Source organism: Taurulus bubalis (genome assembly GCF_910589615.1).
Source record: "Taurulus bubalis genome assembly, chromosome: 1".
Classification (NCBI taxonomy): domain Eukaryota; kingdom Metazoa; phylum Chordata; class Actinopteri; order Perciformes; family Cottidae; genus Taurulus; species Taurulus bubalis.
This window is the reverse complement of record NC_136589.1, coordinates 30,348,163-30,369,594: the sequence shown is the minus strand read 5'-3', so window position 1 is coordinate 30,369,594 and position 21,432 is coordinate 30,348,163. Positions and strand designations below refer to the sequence as shown.

Genomic DNA, 21,432 nt, shown 5'->3' with positions numbered 1-21,432 from the left:
CACAAAGAGAAAAGAAAACACAACATTATCAACCTAAAACCTTTGGATACAGTTAAACCATAAGACGTTTTTAATAAGTGCCTATGGTTTAACTGTATCCAAAGGTTATGACTCTTACACAAAGTGGATCTCACTCCAAAGTTTAATGTAACTCTAGAAAATATAAAACTCGTACTGGGTTAAGTACTAGATGACATCGGGTAAAACATTACATAATGAACACAATACAGATCAGACAGAAGGGAGACGTGTCACAAATTATTCGTGTGATTGTTAATTAGAGCCAGGTGTACTATATCAACTAGATCGTGTTACACAAAAGTCCAAAGAGGTTTTACATGCATCTTGAACACAATTGACTTATAATATTATTGACATAATCATTTAGTTCGGTTATCGACAATAACTTTGCGACGTGGCCAAACATGCTGATGTGTAATTTTGACATAACTGATGTGTGATTTTTGACCCAAAACTAGACATTAACTAATAGGCTCTCAACAATCACTCATTATTCTATCAATGCGTGTCCTTAATTCAAGTCGGTAATTATTTAGGCCACATGTACCACTGGGACCAGGATTGTCCAGTACATGATTAATTTGAAGCTCATGACTGACTAGCTGTTCTTTCTGGATCCTGACACGACAACACTGAGACCGAAGACTTGGGACCATTGTGTCGCAGCCTGCCCATCCACCTCCCTCCCTCTCCCAATGCAGGAAAGGGAACGGGTGCTTATGATAACGTCCTCCTTCCTCACCTGGGGTTGCAGAACTATGAACTCTTTTGTCTGTCGCTGATAAAGTTCCCTCTTTACTGCGACTTCTAATTACATTTCCTATCTGTCCAGCCTCCCTCAAGTCCCATGGTTGCCCAGGCTGGAAAAGACATCAGGGGGCAAAAACCCTTTCTCTTGCAGATGCTATAGAGTTGAGGGGGAAGGGTGGTGAGCGGAAAATGTTCCCCAGCACTGATGTCCTTTTGTGTTGAAGTCCTTCAGCGCAACCCTGACTTTCACCATGACCTTTTTCTGTCTCTGGAAAGGAAAACACGGGTCCGTCTAATTGCTTGAAGAGAATGTGTGTTGACTTCATGTAACCTCGGTTTTACGGGCAAATCGTGCCGTCCTGAGGTTGCACACATGAAGTCAACATGCCGTCGTAGACAATGTCACGTGACTCTCAGTTAGAACTCTTCTACAGCTCGGATCGACATCCGAGTCTTCGGGTTTAATTAAAGTCCAAAATATGAATAGCTGTGTTGTCTGGTAAAGGTAGGTAAAAGGTACAAGTTTGCCTGGGGGAGAAGTTAACTACAACTCCTGAGGTGCACATTGGCAAGAAACATCCCATCACTGAACTTAAAATTATATAACATGTGCCACTAGCGTTGGGTGGAAGCTAAATTATATTATTGAGAAAACTGAACTTTTTTATTTTTTATTATTTGCACCTTAAATCTGTTCACTTTTAATTTTGGGCTCAACTTTAGCTGACTGGATTATTCTCCATGGCAACAGCAGCTGTATCTCATGGTAATTAAAGCAGCCTTCAGACAATAGAGATAAAACATGATTTCTGAGAGATACAATTAAAATAAAAAGGTGGTCCTAATTCAAACCACAAGCATTTTGTTACAACGGTAGAATAATTTTAACTAAACTGAACAATTAGGCCTGCAATTAATTTAATGAATGTAATCGCTTTTCTATCATGCAGATGTTTATTGGGTATAGGCTAATGCTCACTAATCGTAGTTTTGCATTTTTGCATGCTAGCATTTGCTAATTAGCATTAAACACAGAACAGCTGAAAGGAATATCACTAGTTTTGTTAAATGAAAAATCTGAGAATCAAATCATAAATAATATATATATATATATATATTTATTAACTATACTATCACTATACACTGAAAAAAAAATATTTTGTGATCAATGTGACACAAAACAATACACTGAAGAACTCCAGAAGAAACTCACACTTTTACACCAACATGCATTGTGTGTAAACAAGAGGCTTTACTGAGGACCAAATGCATTTTCCCTAAAGTGTCAGTTGTTGCAAACATTGTGGATGTCGTGAGTTGAGCTGCTGTAAGACAGGACCAGCAGCAACAGTGTCCTATTTATCTATATCATTGATTATCCATCACATAGTGAGCCTTTCTGGTGCTGCACTGCAGGCAGTGATCTCGGGACGATCACAGGTCATCTAGTCTGCTAAGAAAGAGCAATGGAGCTAAAGCCACTGCAGTTATTTGGGTTTAGTCCCTCATACCTGCTGAGAGACATCAGTCATTGCACAAAGTGTATGTAAACACAAGTGTTGACAGCCGTGAGGTGATGGGAGGAACCCTACTCAGCAGCAGGATGTCCTCTCTGACCCTGTGATAATAAATATTTGCTCATAAAATACATATATAAATAACCCAATTTTGCAAAAGACCAAACAATAGTCTGTTTCCTGTTAAGAAATTGTCAGTGGATATCAGGCCTCTTTTCATTTAGTAAAACAAAGGTAGAACATCCCAAACGCATTTCAAAAGTCAGTGATGATTTCTTAAATTCCTCGGGGTCCAACTAGAAACATGTTTTAGAGGAAGAGGCTGCGCAAGGCCGACAGTATATCTCAGAGAGGTCCAGTGATTTGACAAAGTGTTAACAGTGGCATGCTTTTGTTCATTCGTCTATTTTGTATCAAAACTCTACACTACTAGACATGTATAGATTTTTTTCTGTCTTTTTGGTGTTTACATTCCGATGAGCTCTGATCATATTTTTCTGTCATTTTATGGACACAATTTATTTCTGTTTTCTGCCCTTAAAATCAATACTGGAATATATAAAATACCTGTCAACATGGGTCACAAAACTATTTTTGCATTTGTTTGTCAGAACGTTGACTTTTAACCCTAAACTTTTCTGTCCTATACCATTTACCAATAACTATTTTTCCCCCCATTAAACAATTGGGGGAATTTTTGTTATTTTTAATGAAAGCTGTCATATGTTGTAAATGTTGTGAAGCCATCTGAGACTGACATTTGTGATCTTGTGGCATCTTGGGCAAGAGAGGAGACATTACTTTGCACCTTAAGGTCCACATCTCATGTCAGAAGAGGCATAGTAGTGTTTCAGTGTTTGGGTTATAATAACGTAGTTTAATATTTGAATAACGTGACAGTAGCCTGACTCTTCCATGTTCGCTTTAAACTGTCTACTACCTCCATCTACTGTCCAGAGAAGAGTATTGCCATCTCTGCTCTTGGTTCTGCTGTGCTGCTGCAAACAATATCTAAAGAGGAAGCTGTGGAATATGGAGTGATATTGTGTTTTCCATTTTTGATCTACTTGCAACATGTCACATAAAGGAAGTCCATCAGGAGTCATAATTTTGAAGGATGTGATTTGTTTATTCTTCCCTATGAGATCTCGCTCTGTCTTCACTGGTCACTGTGCTTGAAGCAGCAAAAAACCTTCCCCAACACACAAAGCTGAGGAAGAACGTGTCCAGGTCCTGGCGGTTAGAAACTGTGACAGGTAGAGAGACGTGTCTCTGGGCGATGTCCCCAGCAGAGGGTGTGAATGCATAAATGACCCCAAGAATTCAAATGAGTGTCTTTCTGATCCTGTTGGGCAAAACATGCATTTTTATATCGTTGCTGGAAAATAAGACATGCACATTTAAATACAGCACCATATGGTATTATAATTATGCTATCATTAAGCTGTTTACCTTTCAAAGTGTATATAGAAGAAGAGTTATTTACTGAGACAGAATATCATATCAGAGCGGAGAGAGCCAAGCTAACATATATTCCATCCTATTTCTATTTCTATTTGCTAAGCTAATCTAATTAAGGTTTGGCAATGGCTTCATATTAGTTTTATAAAACTGATGACGGTATTGCGCTTCTCATCTAACAAAATGGTCATATTTTGTTTGTTTAAAAGAGCTGTATTTAACATGATCAACATTAATATACCAGCAAACAACTATTATCAATATAAAAACATAGTGAGTAATGTCCACATCAGAGAAGGAAGTCCCTCTATGTTGTGATCAAAGTTTCTCTGTGCTTGTTGATATGTTAGTTCATTGAGTGCATGTGAGTGTGCCTGGTTTGCTTGGTCTTCATGGGGGTTACAGCTGGTAACGTTGCCCAACCCACAGAGTCCTTGCAGATGTTGGCACCCACCCTCTGGTTCCCCCTCACTGTTAGCTTTGTCAGCACTTTTGCCATAGCGGTGTTAGCCCCATTAGCTGTGAGCCGCCAGCGTAACCATCGACATGTTGAGAGCCGTTGAGAGGCAATCAAAATGCTCCTGATTTAGGATCTTGCACCTTTAATTTGTAAAAGCAATAGGCCATTCTTAATGCATTAAATATACATTTTAGTGGCATTAATAGACTTTCAGACTTTCTTCCACATGCCATGTCTGTGTATTCATATTAAAAAATTGTGCGAACACTGCAGGTTGGGCCTACATATTTGTAGACAAATACAAAGGATGGTGCATATAAATATATGTGCAGGCATTGGGAGAGAGAAGTGACCGATGTATCCTGATGAATATGATGGAAAGCATGTGCGATTGAAACACCTGCAGCTCTGCATAGCTCGGACACGTATTATGCCATGTTTTTATAGACCTGTAGCCTGCGAGGTGTTTCACTCAACTCTGTCGTCACGACTGGCGCGCGTGTAGATGCCATGATCATGTTCCTCCTCCTCCTTCTTCTCCTCCTCCTCTACCGAATAGCCAAGAGTTTACCCTTCGCATGCAACGGCCATGCAATAAAAACAGAGTCCTCCGTGCAGTGCGGTTTTCCAGCCCCTTCCCCACCCGGAGTATTTGTGCACTACCATGCGAGCGGGAGGCGCCGAAGCACCTGACACAGACGCGACGGACCACAGTAGCAAAAGCGGAGCAGACATCGACGCCAACGACGGGACAGGGGAGAGGATGGAGAGGACGGTGCCACTGCCGAGCGAGCAGCAGGACAGGACCAGCAAGCAGCAGCAGCACACGTCCTTATCGCCATCCGGGGTGCTCGGTGAGTGTCCAAGAAAAACGGCGATAAGATTGGAGCCGAAGTATCAGTATGCAGAGACCTGAGAAAGATGGGCATTTGTGTTCATTTGCGGAAAAATAAATAATAATATGGGTTTGAAAGACATCGGGCTACTGTGCATGCATGGGCAATATGGTGCAGCCACTGATGCTTGATAGACTCACAGGAGACTTAAGGGGGCAATCGTCTGTGATTGGGTTTTTGATGTCGATGCGTCTTTCCTTTTCCCGCGACATAGTGCGCATTACGATTGAGACAGGCCCGGTAGGAGTCCGGCTTTAGTGGTCCACAGGTGCATGCAGGAGCCTTATGCTGAGGAGAGGCATGTCCCGACGGGCTGTGCCACACTCTACTTTGAAGAGAGTAAAGATTGCGTTGCAGGCTCACATGTCATTGTCCGTGTTGTCTCTGTTGTTGCAAACTTGAGGATTTGCAGGAGAAATATTTTATTGGCGAGTAAGCAAATGACTGGTGGTTGTATGACTAATTCTGGATTTGCATTATGAGGATTATTAAGCAGCACTGAACATGTGATATTTCATCAACTTTATTAGGTTCATCAGGGTTTTATTTGAGGAGTTTTGGGACTACCCACGGCCCCTGTAATATTGAGTTTGTTTGTATGTCCATCCAGCATTTATGGCAAGAGAAACTCAGGTAGAGGTCTGGCCATCTGGATGTGACCAGATAACCTTTACATCCGAGCAATGCCACTGCAGTTATTGACTTCATTTTCATTTTGACTTCAAGCCAACTAATATTAACCTTTGGAGAAAATATCCACCACATTTATATGATGCGGACAAGTGATATATACTTAGAAAATATGATATAAACATCATAATTACCCTTTCATGCCCTCTTTTACATCTGTGAGTATAGGCATTGTGATACAAGTCTATGAGCTTAGAGCATGAATGATGATTTTGCCGATGATCACATCAGTGTGAACTTTAAGGCTATACAGAAGATCACACCTTCCCTCAACGGTATTAAAGAGCTGTTAATGGAGTTGTTGAAAACTGGCTCCTAGAGTGTGCATGCTCTCTGTGTTTATGGCATACACTCCGGTGTATTCCTAAAATGCCAGTGAGGTGAACTGGTCAGTATCCACCTGCAGGTCTGAATGTAATGGTCTGCCTGACAAGGCTGCACCCGATCCAGGCGGCCGGCCTGCTTTTTATTCATTGCATGCTGGGAAAGGCACCAGACACACACAAATCTCTGAAATCATGGAGGGAAAAAAGATAATACAAAAGAAGAGGTTTAAATGATTAATGAAAATGTATTTTGAGAAGCCTCATAACTTCACATGGTGTCGCGTGAAACCCAGTGCGGTTCTACCAACTGTGAGACATGAAGTGGGATGCACTATGTCGGGTGATATGACCTGTATTAAGTATTAACATTTTACCTTTACCTTGATAACAGGAAGTTAGTTAAGTTCCCTTCCTTTTTCATGTTGGCTCACTGCTGATATAAGCTAAAATAGTTTAAGACATTTATAATGTTGATCATTTGATGAATGTAATTAGCATTGGCAAATTATCATTGTCGACTACAATTGAGTGATATTGAAAAAACTACATATCTGAGAGAGGACTGACATAGAAATGGTTTTGTATCATGAAATACGGAATGTCAATTAATGAGGATATTTAAAACAAATTCCATAATGCAATTAAATTGGTAGATAATAATATATATTTATTGCCCATGTTAAGAAGCTTCAAAAGTGGTGACCTAGTTGATAGAGCCACAACTGTTTCCATGAAATGGAAAGTATAAACAATATACAGTATATACATTTGCTCTGCTGCAGCTAGACATTAAATCAATTCATCATACATGGTAATGTTGCTCCGAATGGATACATTGCTGCTGCCTGCAGGAGATTTTTGCTGTCACATATAAAACATTGAACAAAAAGTTTGGAAATTTGTGTTTGGTAGATTATTTCTCTATTCTAACAATGCTTCTTGGCAATACATTGTATACCGTTGGAAAGCCTGTTTGTTTCCCTTTCAAACGGTGCCCCATATGGGAGGAACATGCCTTTCTGGGATGAGCAGCACATATGTATGTGGGTTGTGTCCATGACAAATTTGGCAAATCTTCTCTGCCAATGCCAAACAGCTTATTCTGCTGTTGCTATTGACTCTTGTTTGGTGGATTGGATGATTGAAGTCTATCAGTAACAAAGAAGAAACAAAACGTATTGGCAATTTTACAATGTATTCATTTAAAAAACAGTCAGGAGCCTCAGTAGCGCGTGGAAGAACCATCTACAGCCACAACAGCCTGGCACCTCCTCCTCCTGCTGGTCGCCAGTCTGGTGAACACTGCTGTGGGATGGCATTCGCCTCCTCAAGCAGGATCTGTCTCAAGTCAGCCAATGTTGTTTTGTGGGTCACTCTAGCACCGACAGCACCTCCAAGCTGATCAACAAGTGTTCAATGGGTTGAGGTCAGGACTGCTGGAGGCCATTCCAGTCTCTCTACTCCAAGACTCTGGAGGTCTTTGATGAACCTGCTCTGTTAGGACAAGCGCTGACATCTTGGAGGATGGAGTTCGGTCCCAGACTGTGGATCAATGGGATGGCTGCTGGTTGCAACATCTCATCTCGATATCTCTGCATTGAGATTGCCTCCAATGAAGCACCTCTGGGGTCCGGAAGCTCAAAACAATCTACCAAACAAGAGTCACTAGCACTAGCAGTATAAGCCGTTTGTCATTGGCAGAGAAGATTTGGCACATTTTTCATGGGTGCAACCCACATACTCAGCTGTGCTGCTCAACACTGAGTCTAATGTGCCTGTGTGAGACGGAGAGTGTGACTTGAGAGTGTGACTTGAGAGCCAGAACCAACGTGTGAAAGACCAAGAAGCAGTACAAATGATGACTTCAGCGCTTGCACTGTATTGTGGGATCGGACTGCCTGCAAGGCCTACTGCTTCGCCTATTTAATGGTTTTAGAGCCAGACTTGATAAACCAGTTTGTTCATGGCTATTTGCACACCACTCAGTTTACAGATCATCTATTTGCTTACAGTATTTGCTAAAAGTCGTATGAGTAGTGCAGCACAGTCAACCTTCACGCTGGCTGGACAATTGTTTTGTGTTATACCTTGAAGTCCCCATGACAGAGATGTCATCCTCCAAGATGTCAGCCTCGCCCCAACAGAGCAGGTTCACTCATCGCTGGTGGGGACGAGTCTGCCTACAGGTGGGAGACTGACCAACTGGTGACCTGGTGCAGCCAGAACAACCTGGAGCTCAACGCTCTGAAGACAGTGGAGATGGTTGTGGACTTCAGAAAGAATGCAGCCCCACCCGCCCCTCTCATCCTGTGTGACTCCACCGTCGACGCTGTGGAGTCCTTCCGCTTCCTGGGCTCCATCATTTCCCAGGACCTCAAGTGGGAGCTGGACATCAGCTACATCACAAAGAAGGCCCAGCAGAGGATGTTCTTCCTGAGGCAGCTGAGGAAATTCAACCTGCCAAAGAAAATGATGATGGTGCAGTTCTACACCGCCATCGTTGAGTCCATCCTCTGCTCCTCCATCACCGTCTGGCATGCTGCAGACACTGCCAAGGACAAGGCCAGGCTGCAGCGCATCATCCACTCTGCAGAGAGGGTGATTGGCTGCAATTTGCCATCCCTCCAGGTCTTGTCCACTTCCAGGTCACTGAAGCGGGCAAGAAAGATCGCAGCTGACCCCTCTCACCCTGGACACAACCTGTTCGTGTCCCTCCCCTCTGGCAGGAGGTTGAGGTCCATCAGGACTAAGACCTCACGCCACACGAACAGTTTCTTCCCGTTGGCAGTCGGGCTCATCAATAGAGCCCGGGTTCCCCACCGACTGACTCCACCATCACAGGACCATTCTTTCGGACCATTTATTTTTATTTGTATTCCTTTCTCTCCTCCTATCGGTCACTCCACTGCACAATTCATATTTAAACACTCATGCCACATACACTTAACTTTAACTTTAACTTGAACATACATGTCACTTTAACATACACTTACATTAATGTTATCTGTTGTCTGAGCACTTTATCCTTATCTGATTTCGACATCATTGCACTGTTGCTGTCGTTGATTGTTGTTTGTCTCGTCTAATGTCTAATGTCTAGTCTAATGTATGCACCTTCCGCCTAACTAAATTCCTCGTTTGTGCAAACATTCCTGGTAATAAACGGTTTCTGATTCTGATTCTGATTCTGACAGAGCAAAATATTGGAGAATATGGCAAAGAGATAACATCAGTGATGATACTAATGACCTTTCATCTGTGTCCTTGATCACCCTGATGAAAAATATTGCCATCTGTCTGTCCCCCTTTCTCTCTCACACACTGTAACCCTCTTTATCCTTTATTCTCTGTAATCATTTTAAACTTGATTAACTCCTGCTGCCCCACTTTTCCTTTCAGATAAACTGTTTGGGAAGCGCCTTCTGCAGGCCAGACACTATATTATGTCTCGTAAGTCCTGGCTGAAGATGGTTCCCACCGAAAACTGTGATATCCTGATGACTTTCCCAGGTGCGGTAAGCTTAGCCTGTCCTCCCAGTTTGTCCTGTGATGAATCTCTCCCTGTATAGAGAACAGTGCATCCTCATTAAACGTCTTTGGTGGTCAGCCAGCCACTCAGATGCATGACTAGGACTTTAAATGATCTCTGGGGACAGTTAGATCTCAACCATTTACATTACCCATTTATATAGAGCAGCGCTCTCTGCAGTATCTTATAGGGAAGCTGCTGTTGGGCATAGAAATGAGGCATTTCATCAAACTATCTTTGCAAGTTGACTCAGAAAAACACATGTTGTATATTATGTTGCATGCAAACACAAGACTTCAATGAGCTTTATCTGTCGATCTAAACAGAGGGATAATTGTTTGTTCTAAATAGTATCAGTAAAAATGTAAGTATTGCAAGTGTCAACATATACTCCAGCCTTCAAAATCTGATTTTCACCAACATTCAAATTCAAAACCAAACCAAATGACCCATCGCAGTGTGAGCACAAAGAACAGCTCTTGTTTAGATGGTTGTTAAATGAACATGATAAGGCATGTGAACAACCAGATTTCTCATCATTATTTTTGCTCACTGCAATAATAATTGCCCATTGAAACAGTTTAAAAGCAGCCTAAATGGCATAATATGTCATATTTGACATTTTAGCTATTTACAGACACTCCAACTTTGGCGCTTCAGCTCTAACTGAAATTGCAGTTGCTTTCATCTCTTACAATACGACTACAAGCTGTTTGTGGTGGAAATCTGAAATTAGGATTGAGTATCAAGTTGTCTTCAAAAGACTTAATCACAGCATTTGCAAATGGACTCAGATCATACAAAGATCAACAGTGTCCACAGAACAAAAGCGCACTATTAAAGTTACATCTGGCTTTTATACCTTTGCTTGGACACACAGTTAGGAAAGGAACTGAAATGTTTGTGAAAGGTTAAGAAAAATAAGAGTTGAAGGGATGGTGACAGTTAAGAAAAACATGTCTATGTATGTATATATCCTGTAGTTAGCAGACTCATAGACGCGCAGAAGGCCACAGTGAAAAGGATTTTAGGGTGCACCGGGTATACATGAGAAATACTATTATCAATTAAGTTCAACTTATTTCAGTGCTAACATACAAACTGACAATTTAACAGCCTACATGCAGCTCAACAGACACCACTAACTATTTGTTATCAATTTTAGGTTTAAAATGGTCTCAGTGTAAAGATACAAAAGGTCCACAAACAGCTTAATTGAGACACAATGCAGTTGGCGGAAACTGCTGAAATCCGATTGCAATCAGTCTGGGCTATAGCCCGTTCTCTCAACCGATAGATAAATATTTATGATATATGTAGATAGCTATTTGATTGGTGTGACCTTTTACTCTCACCACCACATCACTGCTTCCACGCCCTTCTGTCAGGGCATTGAAGGATGCGTTTCTTTCAGCCCCTTCATGCAGCAGCAAACTCCTAATTTTCTGCCTTTGGCAAACATGCCTGCAAACCTTTTGAGGACGTAAAGTAAGCGAAACAAGGACACTGCTGTTTCATAAGACGTATTTTGATGCTCACATGTCAAACTTAAGATAAATCAATATGTTCTCCCTCCAGATACAATAGATGACCACACGCTGCTGTGGCTCCTGAATCAGATTCGTGTTGGAATCCCACAAGTCAGCATTCAGGTTCGACAGCAGAAACACACCCAGGCACAGGCCTTCTTCATCACGACAACATTTGAGAAGTAAGAGTCCAAAACTCACAATCTGCAATTCTTGCATGTACATGCATGTGTGGGCACTTGTGTTTCTGTCTTTGTTTGAACTGTTTTGAGTGAGACATTTTGGCAAGTCCTAAAAATGGTTATTATAACATGGATTGATTTCTTCACTAAAGTAATATGCAGCTATAACTTATATTTACATCATTGTGTGGCAAGAGAAATAATGTAAACAATTGACAGACCTGTAACAACAGATACAGACTTTTATAGCCAATTTCTCACTAATGCATGTCCGTTAATGCAAACAAACTATATAAAACCACCAAACAACAAGGTCAGATAGTTTAATGGTATGTTACCATAACAGCAGCGGGGCAGAAATAATGTTTAACATGGGGGCGATGAAGAAGCATTTAGCATTCAGAAGATCATTTTTAAGTTACTACTAACAAGAGATACGTTCTGTTTGTTTCTAATCCTAATACCATGCTTTAGTGGGGACAAGAAGTAAACCGGGTTTAGCCATTCCTCAAATCAACGTATTTCTGTAATCAATGATGTCGATTACGTAGATGAGTCGCTTCAGCCTGACAAGAAAGTGAATTAGTGCATCTCCCAAAATTTCAAACTATTCCTTGAAGAACACTTTAGAAAATTCAGAAATTCCAGAGACCTGTGTGTGTGTGTGTGTGTGTGTGTGTGTGTGTGTGTGTGTGTGTGTGTGTGTGAGTGTGTGTGTGTGTGTGTGTGTGTGTGTGTGTGTGTGTGTGTGTGTGTGTGTGTGCGTGCGTGTGTGTGTGTGTGTGTGTGTGTGTGTGTGTGTGTGTGTGTGTGTGTGTGTGTGTGTGTGTGCGTGTGTGCATGTTAGTTTGTTGTGTGCATAGCCTCAATACACTTAATTTGTCAAACATCTGCAGGCCAGCCGCTACACAGTAGTGCTCCATCAGGTCTAATCTGCTGCTCATTTTCCCCTCTCTCCTTACCCTCAGCTTGCTGCGGGGAGCGGAGCAGATGGGCATGCACAAGGCCGTCAAACCACAGTTCGGTGGCGGGATGCGGCGCTTTTCCTGTGAGGAAGACAACATCTACGAGAACATAGAGAGCGAGCTCTGCTTTTTTACCTCACAGGTTAGAGGTCAAAACTGTGGGCCTTGTGAGCTGTATGTCAATGCTAATGATATGCATGTGTTACTTTGGGTGTGTTATTAAAAATGATTATTGTCAGTCTTTTGCTATTATATTTCAGGAATTGAAAATACATGGCTCTAAATATTATGTAATAATATTCTTTTCCATCTCCCGATAACTGTTTGGTTTTCAGGAGCGTCAGGGCATTATAAAGTATTGGCTGGATAATCTGCGTGCCAAACAGGGGGAGGTGCTCCACAACATTCACTTCCTGGAGGGACAGCCAATCAGTATGCTGTCATTTGTTATAATTCAACTTTTTTTTATGGTTAATCAACCCTTTTTGTCTTCCCTACCTGGATAGCATCAGTACTTTGCGTTGTCGATTTTATATGGAAAGTACAAATGAGTTTTGTCAAACAAATGTCACCTTAGATACCATGCGAACGTTTCACGATGTGTCCTCTTTAGTTCCAGAGCTGGAAGCTCGTGGGGTGATCCATCAAATGTTTCCTCTCCATGAACAGAGGATCCTCAACCAGCTGATGACATCGTGGGTCCAGGCTGTGTGTGAAAGGCAGCCACTGGGTGGGAAATATCAACATTAGCTTAGTATTAACAGTCCCGACTTGTAATACTAAGCCACATTCATCAATACTGTAAAAGAGTATGAGCTTGTTGTCAATTATTTGAGACGCAATGATTCCTCTTCCCAGAGTGTCAATATTAGCTGTTTACAATTTCCTGTGCTCTGCAGATGATATCTGTGACTACTTCGGAGTGAAGATCGGCATGTATTTTGCCTGGCTGGGTTTCTACACTAACTCCATGCTTTACCCTGCCGTCATTGGGTTTCTGCTCTGGATACTCGCAGAGGCTGACCAGGTACTTGAAACCTCTTCTCTATTAATATCTGTCTTTTCAAGCACTCAGAATGTTTCGGAAAATCACCCTTTAACTCTCACGATATGTGTGTACTGATGCTGATTTGTAATCATATTATTTTATTTTAATCCAGGCATGTCAGGATTTTAGTGATATTTTCTCTGTTGCTGTCTGTCTTCATACATTTTGTATAATTTCCTTTGCGTGCTTTGTAAAGATAAGAAGAGGTTTAAACAAGTTCAAGAAACACAAAAGCCTGCACACAAAACAAAGTAATGGTCCGAGATTTGGCAGCTGAAAACTGCACGATATAATCCTGCTCTCAAAGTTGTCTTTTGTTTCTCTCATGTTCGCTCACAGACCAGTCAGGATATCTGCTGTGTGGTTTTTGCCCTCTTCAATGTTGTGTGGGCGACGTTGTTTCTGGAGCGCTGGAAGAGAAGAGAGGCGGAGCTGGCCTACAGGTGGGGCACCCTGGACACCCCCACCGAGTCCTTGGAGGAGCCCAGGCCACAGTTCAGGGTGAGGATTGTTCCTATAGTTTGAGCAGGTCGCACCTGCTGTTTTGTTGTGTTGTACAAAAGAGTTTATTCACATTTTAGATTAGATTAAACAACTTTATTAATCCCCAGTGGGGAAACTAATTTGTCACCAAAAGTCATACAGACAACAACAGACAAAGTTCACAGTGCACAGCAGACAAGAAACACATTGCAGGAACAAAACAACACCAGAAAATGCCATATAAAACAAGACACATGACCGACATCAGAAATATGCTAAATTTAAAAACCACAACTAAAGGTGTTCATTCAAAAATCTAACTGCTGCTGGAACAAAAGACCTTCTGAGTCGTTCAGTAGAACCCTTTAGCATCCTGAATCGCTGACTGAATGAACTTCTGAGTCTATTAATAACACAGTGTAGTGGATGGCCTTCAAAAGAAACAATCTTGTGTAAATCTGTTGTTTGTGCTCAGATTTACTCCCAAATGTTCATATTCACTTGCCAACAGAGTTTAAGACTTCTCGTGCAGGAACAGCCACATTACCGACAGTACATTATTTTACTTCATAGCCGCAAATCCACTATCCTCAGGTAAAGTTGTATTGTTTGTCACTCTGGTTGAGTGGTTTAACAGCGAGCACTTGCACAACTCTGCAGTGACGGAAAAGCACACAATACCAGGAAATGTGACCAGTATGGTTACAAGAGGAGTGTGTCCTTTTAGTCCACATGCTCTCAGAGAAGAGGAGGCCAGGCAGGATCTCTCCCACTTCCACTCTTAATCTCAGGGTTGCAGGTTCAAGCCTCACTTTGGGAGAATATGCTTTTAGAGATGCAGTTCTGGCAATAGCAACATGGTTGTTCAGATTAATATGATATAATTACATAATTTAACGCGTATGTATCGAAACGTTTTGTTCATATATTCTGAATTAAAGGCAGATCTTATTAAAAGTTATAAAAACACAACAACTTTTATTTGAGGAAATACACACCAGAAAATCTCAACATGGTGTTTTTTTTGCATTGTGTGATGTTTTCAACAATAATGTGGCACGCAACTGCAAGAATAGAAGTAATGCCACCCGGCCAGCCAGCAGTTATTATGGAGGACATTTTGCACAAACATTTCCAATTCATTTTCCAGTGAAGATGATTTTAATCCTGCAAAAAGAAGTCTCTAAATGCTATCCTTGCTTGCTTGTTTTCTCTTCCTCTGCTTTCTCTGCAGGGAGTGAAGCGCTGCAGTCCCATAACGGGCTGTGAGGAGTTCTACTACCCGCCCTGGAAGAGAGCTCTGTTCAGATGGCTGGTCAGCCTGCCCATCTGCCTCCTCTGTCTCTGCTTTGTCTTCCTCGCTATGCTCCTCTGCCTGGAACTGCAGGTTAACACAGATAACACAGCAACCAGGTTCAAAGACAAGAAATGGAGTTAATACAGTCTGGGTCTGATAAATGGGGATGATTTACCTTACTGTAAATGTCAACAATAACACAACAGTTAACCAACAGAAAGACACAAAAAGTAGAATTACAGCATATTAAGTTAAGATCCATAAATAACTACACATCAGACTGAAAATGTGTGAATCATATAATTTAAACAAAGCAAGTTCAGAAATACCTCTTGCCAGTTTATATTCATTTAATAGCCTTTTAAAATAGCTGTGGGAGTAGATATGAATGGACTTATTAAATATGTATCATTCTTCTAATGCAGGAAGTGGTGATGGAGATTCAGGAGCTACCTAGTATCACAAGATTCCTTCCTAAGATACTCCTGGCCATTACTGTGACCATATGTGATGAAGTGTATAAGAAGATTGCCTACTGGCTTAATGACATGGGTAGGTGACACAAAATTAACTCACAATACTGAAAATGGTGTATCTGTGATATATTGTAAAATAATTACTTTTTGTAAGAAATGTAATACAATGACACATATTTATCCATGATTGTATTTTAGGGTAGACATTTGCATTTTCTTTTAGAACTGACGTAGAAAGCTTTTGCCTATGAGGTTTCTGTCTTTTACATTATCTATAGGAGATCTATAAGTAGCCTACATTAACAAATGCTTCTCTTTTATTTCTCAATCCAGAGAACTACAGACTTCAGAGTGCCTATGAGAATAATCTCATCATCAAGATGGTTTTTGTAAGACATGCATCTTCCTCTCTTTGTGGCAGAATAGAGACAATTGCTCTCGACTGAGTGGGTGTTTGACTTTGTGTAATATTTTCTGGTTGTCTTACAGTTTGAATTCATCAATTCTTACCTGAGCCTTTTCTACATCGGCTTCTACCTCAAGGACATGGAGCGGCTTAAGGAGGTAACAACAACTGTTGGGAGTATCATAAACATTAAGACAAAATGCTGGTCTTCAACTGACTATATTTCACTTTTTTTTTAACATGGCCAGTGACTGTCTGATAAGCTCTCTTAGTTACAGTTGCTATGTCTGTCTGTCAAGCTTTTCAATTGCACGTGGCTCATATGCAGTTTACAATGATAATGGTGCCAATTTACCCCTTGAAATTCTTAGTAATTTTGAAACAATGGGTCCTTAATTTCAGAGGTAGACAAAAGCCGGCTTCTTAATTTTGTTTTGAATGAAACAAAATTGTTAGCTGTCTCTAGCGGAGTTTTAATGTTACCAGCAGACTAGTTTCAAAACAAGAATCTTGTAAAAGGGCTAAAGACATGATACTGTACTCAAAGACTGAGGCTAAAACTACAACTCTCGGGCAAAAAGTCAGTGACCTTTAAGTGTCCGTGAACATTAATAAATGCAAGTACAGGTCCAGGCTTAGTGATGCCCATCTTGAAGCTGTACTCAGGGTTTCCATGGTGACCTCGATCAGGGTTTCCACGGTGACCTCGATCAGGGTTTCCACAGTGACCTCAATCAGGGCAAATGTGGCTCAGCTGTGTGAGCAGAAGCACTGCCAGGTGTCTGGCAAAAAATATATATATATATATTGTGCTTTCTGTGTGGCGCTCCTATGAGATCACAATACCAGCGGTGGCCCCAAGCCAAATTGAGTTTGAGACCCCTGGTGTAGAGCTAGTTGGTTCTGGCATATGACAAAGAAAAATGTAAGATCATACTCTTATTTCGTCATAACCCTGTTTGGCTGGTTAGTTTACCAACTTGTTTTACTTTAAATGTTACAAGATTAAAGGCGTTTAGTAAGGTTGGCTGGAGTCGTCCTTAAAAGAGCAGAATAGAGCTGTCAAATGCTGACAGCATCCAGGACCAGCTGCACAATGGGGAAATGCTACACTGTTCATGCTGCTAGTAACATAACCTGCTACATAAAGCTAATGGAGTTACGTTGGCTAATGATACCCTCGCTCAGTTACTGCAGTAGGTACAGGAAGTTAGTTAGACAGCTAAGAATTACAGTTTAAAATCCTAAACTTGACAGGTCCACCGTCGTTATGGTTGCTAAACTTTGATTGGACGGTCACTCTTCACAGGGGCTTGGGCGTAGCGAATAATGGAATAATGAGTTAGCTACTATACCTGGGCTGAAGCAAAGGTACATTTAATTGCTTGTAAATAAACTTTACATTTGGAAGAGTGTGATAATTCTACTTTCGAGAGTTACATAGTTTCGCTTTAATGTGTCAGATGCTGTAAATGTCCTGGGATCATGTCATCATTTGTACCTTCTGTCAGACTGAATATCTTTATCATACGTGCTTGCTAAACATTTTAGGAATGTGTGTGTGTTTTCTCTTTTGCACTTCCATTCAAAACAGTAACAGATGTTGTTGTCCTACTCCTCACAGATGCTAGCCACTCTGCTGATCTTCCGCCAGTTCCTACAGAACATCAAAGAGGTCCTCCAGCCTTATCTCTATGAGCAAAACAAGCTGGGCGTCTTCACGCCCAAGGTGCTGTGGGAGCTACTCCAAACCATCGTACTCAAGTACGGCCGCCTGGCTCTAGGAAAAGCCCAAGCCTCAATGAAAGCCTATTCCTTCCTGGGTTCCAGAGGGATCCCTGTTAGTCACACTGCTAACGGTAACCCAGAGACAAAGAGAAGAGGAGATCTGAAAGCCGGATTCAGGCTGACAGAAGAAGAGTGGGACATGAATGACGGCAATCTAAAGCAGCGTAAAGTCAGCTTCACCGAGAAGGTCGACTACCAGGATGTCGCAACAGAAATGCAGCCAGTGGATCGCAGCTTCCTAGAGGACAGTCCCACAATGGTAGAGGAAGGGATGGATCCGTCCAGTATTTTTGACAGTTGTGATGACGACAGTGATTGTGAATTGCTGGCTCAAGTATGTTTGTTTTCATGATTTATTATCCTATTATTTATATTTGCTATGTTTCATTGGCTTCCATGCCTACTCTGTCTCAATCAGAGATTTAGTCTAAAATTGCCACACAAATGTTTATTTATGTTCAGACAATACCAATTCTTACAGTTCAATTTGTCAAATGTAGTTTTACAAATGACATCTTTGGAGATTTGTGTCATTCATGCAGGAAGTACACTGAGAGATCAAAATGAAACTATCCATTAAAAAGCTGCAGAATGTAAGATGCCTTAGTAGTCACTAGAGAAAAATAATAGACCAAGGAGTATGTCACTGTGTCCTCTCCAAAGGAATCTGACTCTCTCTGTCAAAGAAGAAGGGACATTGGTGAGTGGGAAAAGCATAAGAAGTCATGGATTGATCCACCAGAAGAACCCAAAACCGTCAGTCTGACCCAGGCTGAGATTGAGAGCTGTATGCAGACATATGAGGTGGGACTGTTGATATGAGGCAAAATAAATGCAAATTTGACTTTTTACAAACTATCTTGCATCATATAAGATCATCTATATCCAATGTCACAACAGTGTGCCCATTAAAATACCAATATGTTTTCATGATATTTGACCCCAACAGGACACGCTTCAGGACTACCAGGAAATGTTTATCCAATTTGGCTACGTGGTGCTCTTCTCCTCTGCGTTTCCGCTGGCGGCCATGTGTGCTCTCATCAACAACATCATTGAGATCCGCAGCGACGCCCTGAAGCTCTGTACCGGCCTGCAGAGACCCTTTGGACAGAGGGTGGAGAACATCGGACAGTGGCAGGTCAGTGTGCTCCTTTTCATCAGAGAAGCCCTCCAAGCTGCATTGTACATAATGGGGGCATCTGATAGCTTGTACATTTATCTTTCTCACTCTTTCTCTCAACAACAGACTGCAATGGAGGCGATGGGCTTAATAGCAATTATAGTTAACTGTTACCTGATTGGCCAGTGTGGGCAGCTACAGCGTCTGTTCCCCTGGTTGAGTCCTGAGATGACCATCATCTCCATCGTCTTACTGGAGGTATGCACTGCACTGTGTACAGTAAAGGGAGGTTTGTTAATAGTTTTAAAAGAATGTAGTTTTATTCCCCAAAATTACACTTTTTTTTTTTTTTTTTTTTATATATTCCGGGAAAGTACAATTGTGCATGGCCCACTTTTTGGTGTTGTGACTTTGTAAAATCTTCAAAATCTTCTTTTTGATCCAGGTTTATTAATTAACACAAAACCTCACACGAGTTTTTGGTATGTGTATGAGATGTGTTGTTTGGTCTGTTAAAACAAAATATATATATATATATATATGACACATAATGTGGTTGTGCCTTGATGTAACTGTGTGTTGAGCCTGTCCCTTTGTGGTCTCGGTGGTTTACAGCACTTTGCAATCCTCCTAAAGTACATCATCCATGTTGCCATCCCTGATATCCCTGGCTGGGTAGCAGAAGAGATGGCCAAGCTAGAGTACCGGCGAAGGGAAGCTTTCAAGGTATAGTTGTATCATAGCTTGAAAGACCTTCGGGCAACTTACGGTTTGTTGCTGGCTGCACTCATTTTATTTCGTATTTTTATAAACGTACCCCCTTTGTGTCCCTGGGTCTCTTGGTATGCCTTGTCCAAAAACGTACACTAGTGCAGCTTTTTTTGACCGTCCATGAGAAAAGACTGTCTGTGTTTGATGATGTTTGTCTGGAAAGTGTTGTATCACATCAGTGGCATTTGTCTTGATAGTGTCTTAGATAAGTCTTGTCAGGATAGAAAAGCACATTTAGTGTAAACGCAGCTTGTTGTCTTAGCTGACTGTTGGATAGGATGGCAACTTCTTCCTCAGTGACGATGCAAAATGATAGAGGGAGAGTAAAAGAGTCAACACTGATCTGAAGAAAGTTGTATTTTCTAACAATGCTTCCTCACATAAATTAATACTCTAGAACTTATATTCCTTATGCAGTCGTCTCCTCTCTTTCCTGTGTCTTCTACTCTGTCTCTCTCTCTCATTTTAAAATGCCTCTATATTTAGAAGCATGAGCAGCAGGCCCAGCAGCACTTCCAACAGCAGCTCAGACGCAGGCGTGAGGAGGAGGAGCTTCAGCGTCAGGCTGAGTTGCAGGCCGAGGCCCGCCAGGAGAGCGAGCACAGGGCAGATGCCCAGCACCAGCACCACCACGACAAAGCATTGGGGGGCAAGACTGTGGACAAGCCGAAGAGACCCAGCTCTCTGCTGGGAAACAACAATGTCATGAAGCTAAAGCAGATCATCCCTCTCCAGGGGAAGTTTTCCTCCGGCAACTCACGCTCACCTGCCCAGTCCCCAACAGGAGGTGAGGCAAAGCTCCCTGGATTTCTGAAGTTCCTGAAGTCCCCCGAGGGGAAGAAAGAGCCAGCAGTGGCAGCTGGGGTGCCAGGCTCATCTGGGACCGCTTCTGCTCCCCCTAGCGGCCAGGAGAGGTCACAGTCCCCCAACAGGACATTCAGTCCTGGGAAGCTATTCAGTTTCAGCAAATCAGAGGGCACTGTGGTGTGTGTGAATGGGACACAACCACTGCCACAGCCCGCTAGCTCTCAGCACAACAGGGGAGACACAAACACAACCCTGGAGGAATTACCCTCAAATGAGTCAGATAAAGGAGAATCAAGACAATTGACTGATCTAGAAATTTCAAAGAGTTAATACATGTTCAACCAAACCGATGTAATATTATAATAGGAGCAATGTACAAATGTTCAGAAAACATTTAGAGACGGACCTGTACTGTAGGAGAACACATTCGCCACAAGGACCAAGCATACGGTCAGCGAGCCTTTCACTCTTGATGCAACTTACTTTGCACAAAGTATTATACTGTATCTGTTAAGGCTTGCTTATCTAGCTTCCATGTAAAACGTGTACAGTGAGTAACTCCTTGAATGGGGCTTCAGTGACATTTAATTAAGGTTAAAATACTGCATGACTGCCTGGTTTTCAACAGCACCAGAACAGATGATGTTGATGTGAGGGATATTTTTTCAAAAGCCAGCACCTGATGATCAATGAGCCCTTTTATCAAAGGACATGAACAGCAGCTTCCCGTTCCAGGTTTGTTTCTCATTGTTATGCCTGTGTTAAATGCATGTTGCGTTGTGTGCATGCATTACATGTCCATCATGTCTTTTCAGTTGTGAAGCACTTCCGAAGCCATCGTATTCTTCCGCAATAGGTCAAATTATATTCACTGTGACCATAAAAAAAAAATCTATTTTTCTTAACT

The 21,432-nt window shown here is 41.7% G+C and overlaps 1 protein-coding gene across 1 annotated transcript; it reads left to right on the top strand.

Moving 5' to 3' along the window:
* Positions 1 to 4,787: 4,787 nt before the first annotated feature.
* Positions 4,788 to 20,964, top strand: ano8a (anoctamin 8a; the record flags this gene model as incomplete). The annotated part of the gene is given in 19 exon segments (XM_079215186.1): positions 4,788 to 4,833; positions 4,836 to 5,063; positions 9,521 to 9,631; positions 11,229 to 11,361; positions 12,330 to 12,468; positions 12,662 to 12,758; positions 12,940 to 13,056; positions 13,226 to 13,353; positions 13,714 to 13,875; positions 15,092 to 15,244; positions 15,580 to 15,706; positions 15,964 to 16,019; positions 16,120 to 16,194; positions 17,661 to 18,158; positions 18,488 to 18,628; positions 18,774 to 18,965; positions 19,074 to 19,205; positions 19,563 to 19,673; positions 20,205 to 20,964. Coding segments are annotated over 19 exon segments (3,297 nt in total). The 3' UTR covers positions 20,856 to 20,964.
* Positions 20,965 to 21,432: the final 468 nt, after the last annotated feature.